At 28.2% G+C, this 10,532-nt stretch overlaps 1 protein-coding gene across 2 annotated transcripts; it reads right to left on the reverse strand.

The window, feature by feature from the left end:
* Positions 1 to 1,139: 1,139 nt before the first annotated feature.
* Positions 1,140 to 4,362, reverse strand: LOC124941996 (protein TPX2-like). 2 transcript variants are annotated; one of them, XM_047482400.1, is made up of 9 exons: positions 4,142 to 4,362; positions 3,904 to 4,015; positions 3,753 to 3,810; positions 3,606 to 3,667; positions 3,339 to 3,506; positions 1,864 to 3,253; positions 1,728 to 1,787; positions 1,537 to 1,631; positions 1,140 to 1,452 (listed from the first exon to the last, which is right to left on the reverse strand). In XM_047482400.1, the coding sequence occupies exons 1-9, from the start codon at positions 4,290 to 4,292 to the stop codon at positions 1,359 to 1,361; spliced, it is 2,190 nt and encodes a 729-aa protein (XP_047338356.1). In that variant the 5' UTR covers positions 4,293 to 4,362; the 3' UTR covers positions 1,140 to 1,358. The 2 variants fall into 2 exon arrangements, with proteins under 2 accessions (XP_047338356.1, XP_047338357.1); XM_047482401.1 differs by having other exon boundaries at positions 3,904 to 4,032; positions 4,142 to 4,202.
* Positions 4,363 to 10,532: the final 6,170 nt, after the last annotated feature.

Raw genomic sequence — 10,532 nt, forward strand, 5'->3', positions numbered from 1 at the left:
GGGGCAGTGAAGTCAAAATTTCTTTTAAATAGAACGCCATATTGTTATCTCGCTTGATAACAACAGGAGGAACATTCATTATAACCATATCTTAATTTGTCCACACCAATAGCATCATAGACAATGTCAGCTAATTCGGCATATGTTGCATTTCGGAGTAGATTCACACCATGACATGAACTTGAGACAAAAAAAACTAACACCACCATCATCAATTTTCCACTCTCCATCAAAGAAGAGAAAAATACTCACAAACATATTGTCATCTACAATTGATAAAAATTCTCAGAAGTGAGTAGAATTTGTGCCACCATCATCAATTGTATACTAGCAGTTTGAATTTGTGTCATCATCAATTGCATTTTTCGTAGGCGAAACTGCATTTTTCGCATGCGGAAAATGCATTTTTGTCTACGAAAAATGCATTTTCGCTTGCGCTAAATGCATTTGCGTCAGCTATAACAATAAATATAAACTGTTTTCAGCTATAACAATATCAATATGAAACTTACTTATCGGCGGGGGCTAGAGTTTGGGATTCTACAGTCATGGGGGATAGCAAACGTCGGGGAGAGGGGAAGTAGAAGAAGCAGAAGCAGACGTCTCGGCGGCGTTTGCTTGGACGACTCGTTGTCGTGGGGCCTCGTTGCCTCGTTGCGCTGAGAGAGAAAGGTGGTTCGTGGCCGTAGAGAATGTAGAAGAAGAGAAGGAAGAAAGAGGGAATAATTTTTGCCAGGATCAAAAGGTCAATTTAGAAAAGTTTACTTCCTTGTTGTTTTTAGAAATAACCCTATTATCAGGGTTATTTCGTCAAATTTCCCAATAGAAATGGGTTGTTGTAATAACTTCTTAAATATCATATATAATTTCAAAGTTTATACTTTATGTATCTTTTTTCAAATAATGTCATTTATGCAATGTTCTTCAATGTTAATTGCTTTTGGTTGTTTCTAGTTCTAACCTACATTTTTTACATGTATGCAGAATTGGTGGATCAATTTAACTAAACACATCATCATAGTCTAAGAAGCTTGATTTTGATGATGATGATGAGAATTGTCAATTCACAGCCCCCACCACATGAACTAACAACAAAATTGTGAATTCACAAATAGTATATTTTCATGGAATAATATTATACCGAAATATTAAGCAACTGTTGTTTCAAGATCTAAGAAGCTTGATCATTAGATGATGATGAGAGAATTGTCAATTCACCACATGAACAAGAACAACAAAATTGTGAATCACAATAGTATATTTTCATGCAATAATATTCTACCAGAATTCACTAATACTAGTTACAATAAATATTAAGTTGTTTCAAGATCTCTTGAAGCTCAATTCCATGATCATGATCATCTCATGTTAGAGGCTGCACATGAAGTTCTAATCTCCTTCCTTCCGTTCTGCAGCTTCGGTGATTTTGCTTTTGTTGTTTCTTTCTTGGACCTGTCGCATTCAAATGGTTGATGATTTTCAGTTTAGGGTCAAGAACACAACAACAATTTCCAAACATGAAGAAAAATTACTTACTTTTGTGGCAAAAAGGGATGGCTGAAGTTAGGTACTGGTCTTGCATGAGGCTTCAATGTCCTCCTCAATTGCTTCAATGCTTTCTCTTCCTCCATCTTCAATAATTACATAAGAAACAGTGTAAAAACACTATGATTTAATGAAATCTTGAAGATATCGAAAACAGTGTAAAAACAATAAATAAAACATACCATTTTAGCAGACTCCTCTTCTTCTCTGTATCTCTTATACATCTGTTCTTTCTCCTTAATCTGAAATAAACAAATACCCTTCAGTAAAACTCTATCATTGCAGCATTTATCATCAAGATTCAAGTTTTTTTTGTACCTTTTTGTCAAATTCCGCTCTATCCACAGCTCTATTCTGTACTTGAAGATTAAATCCTTGAACATCAGTTAATGGTATACGGGCTTTCTCTCGAACTGGCATTGGGTCCTCTTTCATTATTGGTTGAGCCTTGAATAGCCTCATTTCATATTCTTCCTTTTCCATTCTCATCTTCTCTTCAATTTTCTTTTGCATTTCTTCTTCATGCCTAACTAGACTCTCTAACCGGAACGGTTCTGGTTTTGTGCATTGCTTTACCTCTGGCTTAGGTAAAACTGCAGGATAATCCGTTGTGTAAGGATAAGGTAACGCTTTCTTAATTCTAACCCTCTCATCTTCTTGTTCTTTAATCATCATTTCCATCGCAAACATCTTCTCTTTCTCCGCTCCTCTTTCTTCTGTCATGAGATTAAACGGATTTTGTCTTGTGTTTCTAACAATCCCCTGTTTTTTGTCTGCTTCAGAACACAAAATTGACATCTTTCCAAATAAATCTGTTGGCGGGACAGGAAGAGGAATCCTTTCGTCTATCCTGAAATGGAATGCATCTGGTACTGTTACCTGTTTCTTTGAATTACAGAATAGCATACCAATATCTCCTTTGCTTTCAAATATCTTCCTGTTTATCGGTCTGGCTTTGAACTTTGGAGCTTTTTCAAGTTCTTCCTTTTCTATCTGATCAAAACTCTTGACTGAAACCGGCCGTGCCCTCAATGATGTTTGGAGAATTGGCGGCTTGGGTGTGGTTAGTAGACGTGGTTTCGATTGGTCAATATGTTGTGCAGATGATGATGATGATTCAAGGGTTGTAACTGCTCTTGCCGATGTTTCCAAACGAAATTCATGGAATTGGGTTTGACGAGGTGTTGTTCTAGGAATAGGCGGCAAATTAGAAGCTTCGAAAATCTTTTTGTTTAATGGGCGAGCTTTAAACTTGGGAATTGTAGCCATCATTTCTTCTTCGATTTCAGAAGAGCTTTTTATTCTAGCAGAACGAATTCTTTGAGATGTGACTAGTTCTGGTTCTTTTGGTCTTGTTAGAGTAAGTTTTGTATTACTCCTCCTTTGTGCAATCGATGAACCTCCATTGTTGTCAAGAGAAGTCGAAAGAGATGTAGATCTCGTCCCGCCGGATTGGAACTTTCTCATCATTTCTGCCGTTGAAACAAATGGAGCTGGTTCACGAACATAAATCTTTCTATCTTTTTCACGATTTACAGAAGAAGAAGAAGAAGACATGTAGGTTCCAAATCTGTTTTTGTGCTGCAAATTTGTTGGCTTGATGTTCAAGATCTGTCTGGATTTCCCTCCTTCCAATTTTTGTTTCTTAATGGCTTGATTCTCTAGAGCTAAATTAGCAGCCGCAATGATTTTCTTCAAACTCGCCTCTCTACAATGCAAACAATGATCAAGAATTCAGAAATGATTACCAAAACAGACTCAATTGAGAAACAAAGAAATCATTGATCTGTTACCTTCTTGCACTTGCACTTGCACTGGCTGGTGGTGGTTTAGGGCCTTTTTTATGGGTTTGTGTTCTTAGAACAGATGGGTTTTTAATAACGCTAGCTATCTTCTTTGCTGTTTCTTTCTTCTTAGAAGCAAGGACAGCTGATCTATCTTCTTTACATGTATTTAATATACTGAAAACAAAAAAAGATCAAGAATCCAAATGAGTTATGAACAAGAACAAGAAGAAGAATAAGATATGAATCAACCAGAATTGAAACCAAATGGCTAACCTTTCTTTCTCTGGGTTAGAAGAACATCCAACATCTTTCTGATCGGAGGTAATAACATCAACCTAGAGAAGAATTATGAAATTTGATTTCAGGAATTGGGTTTTTCTTCTTCTTGTCATAATCAAGATTATTATATCGATACAGTACCTCAATAACGTCAGGTTTGGCTACCATTTTGTTGTTTTCATCCGACACAGGAACAGGGCTAAAGTGAATTTAAAAAAAAAAATTAGACAAACTGAATCTATCTAAGGTTAGAAATGGAGAAATAGGGTTTTATTATTTGATAAGAACTAACCTGGTTGGATCATCATTAACTGGCTCCGCCGGTGATTCAACAGCCTCAGTGAAATCACAAACGCTCTCCATCAGTTGAACTGATCTTTCAGTCTTGATTCTCATCATAAAAGCTATACATTTGAATAATCTATGAATCATTAGCTTCATCATGTGATATACTTAAAAGAAATTGCAAGAAATCACCACTAATTCCATCGAAATGGGTTTCATTCTCAATAAATGGAGTGTTAACTTACGCGAAGGGGCGTGGCTAAGAGCAGAATCGAACCAAAGCTCGGCTTTGACAACATCTTCATCGGTCTCGCCATTGATGAAATCAAAGAATCGAGGAGCCGAGTATTCGTATAACTCGTCTATCAAAACCAAATCAGAATCCGAAATCGCCATTGAATACTCGCCAAATCAGAATCCGATCCTCCTTTGTGGTTTCTCTCTCTACTGTGAGGAATGGAAATGGAGAAGAGGATATAAAACGTTCGATCTGTAAGACTGTAACGGTCGATTTTTTTTTTTTTTCTGTAAACAACGAGTTTACACACAACGGCTACATTATGGTTCTGGAAATAATCTAAAGAAAGAAATACCATCCAAAACGACGTCGGATTAGTAGTTAATGTTGACTAGTTAAGTATTGTTTAATATTTTTGAATAGAATTAGATATATTCGTTGACATATTAAGTATATAATTTAATATATCACTACCTAAAATAAATCTGATTAATATTTATCAGATTATATATAGTCTTGATATATTCAATATTTATTACCCAATTAAACTATTACTTATTAAAGAATCGTGACTAACTCTTTAATTTAAAATTTAAAAATTATTACAAATTAATACCTGTCCATTCATTTAATTTGGGAAATTATGAATACAATTTAAGAAAAATTGTAATTTTCTTAAATTAAATAATACTCATAATTTTATAAATATTACTGTTAGTTATGAGTATATAATTAATTAGTAAAACATATATAATACTAATTGAGATTATAACTAATTATTTGAAATGTAACATAATTAAATTAGTAATGAAATAAAAAAGATTTTGGAGATTCTTTCTTCTTCGTCAAATAAATAAATATATATATAACAAAATCCAATACTGAAGACAAGTTAAACATTATACAAACATAGATTATAGATCTATAACATCTTGTTAAATGAAGTATATGCATAGATTATAGATAAAGAGACATTATTATTTTTATAAAATTTACCTCACTACAATTATAATATTAAAAAATTTAATAGAATAACTTGGATGAAAAAATATATTTTATGTAAGAAAAAAATATATTATATTTAATTTTTATTAATAATGATTTAAATTAAAGTGAATGTAAAGATAATAAATGTGTTATTACGATAGACTCCAAAATTTTAAAAAATTATAATGTAAGTGGAAGTAATTGTTTTTTTTTTCTATTTGATTTTATATATTTTGATGAATTATGATGAGATTAATTTTTAGATATTATTCAAATTATAATGTAGTTTCTTATTTTATTTTATTTGAAATTTTATTTATAATCATAATTCGAAATATAGCTGATATTATTTACCTTATTTGGTATATATGATCCTGATCCATATTAATATGATTTTGACCAAATAAATGAATGTGATTTTGTTTGGATTATAATTCTCTAATCTTTAAATGAGTACTAAGACCATCTCCAATCCTTAATCTTATTTTCACACCAAAAATTAATAAACGTCACATTAAATTAAATAGTAATTCATTTCCCATCAAAAATTTATTTTCAAACTCAAAAAAATATATTTTAGAATATTTTTTTCCTTACCAACTTTTTAACATTTTCAATACTATTTACATACTTATAAATTTTACGTATTTTTTTATTTAATTAAAAGAAGTTATAATAAAAATATAAATAAATTAATTAAATATATAAAAATAAATTATATAAATATATAAAAAAAATAAAATTAATATATTAAAAATATATATAAAAAATAAAATAAATTATATAAACAAGATTAATATATAAATAAATTATATAAAAATATAAAATTAAACCTATAACTTTAAACTCAGTTTATAAATATTAAAATGCATGGATGACTAAAATATATATAGTAGTCATTTTGGTGGATAAAAAGTGGAAACGCATATATGTGTTTTTAGGAGAGTGAAATAGATCAAATACTCCTTATGCGTATGAAGTTTGATGAAGGGTGAGTTGGAACTTTCAAACCCAAAATAAGTTTGGGTAAGAATTGGAGACTTTCTAAGTATGTAATTTTATGAGATCATAATATAATTAAAATGTGTACTAATAGTTTATAATCTTATGAAATCAAAATTTTGATAATGAAATCAAAATCATTATCAAATACAAAACATAATTATTTTTTTTTTTGAATATTAAGAAGTTAGGATGATCCTTACTTCAATTTAGTGAAAATTTAATTTTAATTACTTTAGATAAAATTCTTTAACATTTGAACTACCCTATTAAATTAATTAAAAACAATTATAATCTTTATTTAAGAAAACAAAAGAAAATAGATAATGATAATAAATTGAGTCTAAGTTAGTTAGAAGGAAAACATAAAATTAATGAAGTAATTAAAAAACAATATCAATCATTATACTTATAAGAACCATAAACTATATGTATTTAAAACAAATGGCTATGAAAAATTAAATAAATTAGTAAAATGTTGAGATTAAAAAAAATATTAATATTAGACTATTTTAAAACGGAGTCAACGAACGTGAAACTCGTCGGGATTAAATACCAAATTAGTTGTCGAAAAAAGTTTAAAATTTTAAAATAAATAAATATTTCCGTTAATCTAAATATATTTGTGTAAAATCTTAACATCTTGAATATAAATTATTAAATATATATAATTAAATATTCAAATAATTATCTAATCAACCAAAAAATATATGATACTTGAATGTATATGTTTTATTTATTTATTTTAAAACATAACCCTCACAACTATGTCACAAGTTTAATTTAATTATTTAAGGTGCTCTAAATAATAATTAAATATGTGATTTTGATCTCTAAAACCACTTTTACCATTGGAACACAAATGAAGATAGAGTCTTGATTGAGTATTAGTAAATCTAAATTTCAATTTAATTAAAAAATCTACTCAACTTAATCCGTGATCATCAACTATGCATTATTCAACTAGGTATTGATAGATAAACAAAAGAATATTTTGGTTGAACCAATAAATGAATTGATTTATTGGATTTCGAAATCTCTATTAGTACCAATTTTATTAAAATATACTATTTTTTTTATAAACTAAATAAATAAAAAAGAGTAAGATATTTTAAACATAATAACTTATAAGTAATTAAAATACTACAAGAAATTATATATTTAAAAAAGTACTCATAAATAATTAAATAAATAGTAATAATTAAAGTATATTATTTAATTAAGTTTTAATATCACTTAGTATTATATGTAAGTACTAAATTAGTGTAACATAAATGAAGAATATTTATCCCTTCTTTTAATCTACTGACAATAAAAGGTGGATATTTACTTTAAAATCTTGAGTTCGAGCCTATCAGTTAACGACAAATTTTGCGCCTAATTAAATGATTAAATGTGTTTGTAAGCTACATACGTTGTCCCATTTTTTTTTTAAATAGAGACGGTTCATATTTCATTGTATAAAATCAATAATAATTTATTTTTATATATTTATTTTATTTATTTTTTCCTTAGATTTATCAAATCATCTCGTTCTTTCTAGCAGAACAATTTGTTTGGTTACTTATTCGTTCAATGTTTTTTTTTTTATATTATTATAAGTATTGGTAATAATTTATCTTATATATTTATTTTGTTTATTTGTTCCTTAAATTTATCAAATCATCTTGTTCTTTCTAGCAGAGCAATTTGTTTGGTTACTTCTTCATTCATGATTTTCTTATATTATTATAAGTATTAGTAATAATTGGTATTAAAGTATATTATTTAATTAAGTTCTAATATCACTTAATATTATATGTAAGTACTAAATTAGTGTAACATAAATGAATAATATTTATCCATTTTCTAGCCTAGTGACAATAAGAGTTGAATATTTACCTTAAAATCTTTAGTTCGAGCCTATTAGGCAGCGACAAATTTTGCGCATAGTTAAATGATTAAATGTGTTTGTGGAACTACATACGTTGTTTCATTTTTTAAAATAGAGAATATTCATATTTCATTGTATAAAATCAATAATAATTTATTTTTATATATTTAATTTGTTTATTTTTTTCTTAGATTTATCAAATCATCTCGTTCTTTCTAGTCGAGCAATTTGTTTGGTTACTTTTTTTTATATTATTATAAGTATTGGTAATAATTTGTCTGGTTATATTTCTCAATCCAATTGAATTAAACTTCCACTTTAATTTTGCACCCTCTATATATATGTTGTCTCATTTTTTCTTTTTGTAAATGGAGAATATTTATATTTCATGGTACAAAATCAATAATAATTTATTTTTTATATATTTAATTTGTTTATTCTTTCCTTAGATTTATCAAAATCATCTCGTTCTTTCTATAGAGCATTTTGTTTAGTTACTTACTTCTTTATTCAATGATTTTTTTTATACAATAAAACCTTGATAAATTAATAACATCGATTAATTAATAAATTTTTGTAGTCTCAACTCGGGACCATTAAGATAAATTAATAATTCGTTAAATTTATAAGATAATATATTTTTATTAAAAGCATATAAATCCCATTTAATATATAAATCAATAATTTTATATTACATCAAAATTATAGATATTTATTCTAAGATGTATTTTTATTTATAATAAGACTCTAATGTAACAAGCATGAATTCTATGCATTTGCATGAATAAAATATATATAAAATATTATTTATCTATAAATATTTTAGATAAAATTAATATTATTCAAATCTAATTAATTTAAAATTAATTTTAGTTTGTAAAAATTAAGTTTAATCTTAAACTTAATATTAACATATATTTTATTCCATCGGCACCCACTTAACCCCTCAATTGACCATCATTTTGTGACTTACATTTTTTCATATGTATTTTTATCCCCTCGGTAAACCACCCACCAATCTTAGTCGACCTCAATTGATGATACACCTCTTATATCTCGTCAAACTCAACCACTAACCCTCCAATTGACCCTAATATTGTGTCTCACACTTTTTTATGTCTCTTTATCCTCTCGACAAACCACATAGTGGACCATAATCTTGTGACTCATATTTTTTTATATGCCTCTATCCCTTGACAAACTACTCACCAATCTTAGCCAACTTCTTTTTTACTCTCATTTCAACAAATCAACAGCCAATCCTAATTGATCATAAACATCGTATCCAACGTCAAACCAACCACTAACCACCACCCGACATACATCTCGTGACCTCACACTTTCAAATGCTCGTTAAACCAACCACTAATTTCGACCTCACACTCGAAAAACAACACACCACCCAACCTCCATCACGTTACCTCACACTTTCAAATTCTCGTCAAACCATTCACAAATTCCTACCTCACACTCGACAAACCACCCACCACTCAACCTCCATCTCGTGACCTCATACTTTCAAATGCTCGCCAATCTAACTACTAATTCCGATTGATCACAGACCTCTTATCCAATGTCAAACCAACCACTAACCACCACCTGACCTCCATCTCGTGACCATTTCTTTGAAATTCAGTAGTCAAAACCTTCAATTTATTGATATTCAATAGTAAAATTAGTGTTATTAATATTTTATTTTATTTATTTATAAATATCACGTAAATAATAATTTAACGGTGTTTGAAACTGTTAAGACAAAATCTCGTTTTGTATAATTTTAACAATAAGAAACTCCAAATTGTAAGGTTTGAAAAGAGAAGTTCGAAATCCCAATTGATCCTCAATTTGACAAATCGTCTTTAAAAATTGTTATTTCATAACTTTTCTTTCAAATCTTAAATTTGAAGTTTTTTCAAAAAAAAGTTTTGTCTTAATGATTTCAAATACCGTTAACTTATTATGTACGTGATATTTATAAATAAATAAAATATTCATATAACTAATTTAACTACTAAATCTCAGCGAATTAAGGGTGTTGACCGTTTCTTTGAAATTCAGTAGTCAAAACCTTCAATTTATTGATATTCGATAGTTAAATTAGTGTTATTAATATTTTATTTTATTTATTTATAAATGTCACGTAAATAATAATTTAACGGTGTTTGAAACTGTTAAGACAAAATCTCGTTTTGTATAATTTTAACAATAAGAAACTCCAAATTGTAAGGTTTGAAAAGAGGAGTTCGAAATCCCAATTGATCCTCAATTTGACAAATCGTCTTTAAAAATTGTTATTTCATAACTTTTCTTTCAAATCTTAAATTTGAAGTTTTTTCAAAATAAAGTTTTGTCTTAATAATTTCAAATACCGTTAACTTATTATGTACGTGATATTTATAAATAAATAAAATATTCATATAACTAATTTAACTACTAAATCTCAGCGAATTAAGGGTGTTGACCGTTTCTTTGAAATTCAGTAGTCAAAACCTTCAATTTATTGATATTCGATAGTTAAATTAGTGTTATTAATATT

The sequence above is a fragment of the Impatiens glandulifera genome, chromosome 6 (assembly GCF_907164915.1).
Source record: "Impatiens glandulifera chromosome 6, dImpGla2.1, whole genome shotgun sequence".
NCBI classification, from domain to species: domain Eukaryota; kingdom Viridiplantae; phylum Streptophyta; class Magnoliopsida; order Ericales; family Balsaminaceae; genus Impatiens; species Impatiens glandulifera.

Bases quoted from the DNA above. Each gene is read 5' to 3' on its own strand.
- LOC124941996 (XM_047482400.1), bottom strand. From the start codon at position 4,292: ATGGCGATTTCGGATTCTGATTTGGTTTTGATAGACGAGTTATACGAA. The intron at 3,507-3,605 runs GTTAGCCATTTG...TTTTGTTTTCAG, and splicing joins TCTAACCCAGAGAAAGAAAG to TATATTAAATACATGTAAAG. The intron at 3,254-3,338 runs GTAACAGATCAA...TTTGCATTGTAG, and splicing joins GCAAGTGCAAGTGCAAGAAG to AGAGGCGAGTTTGAAGAAAA.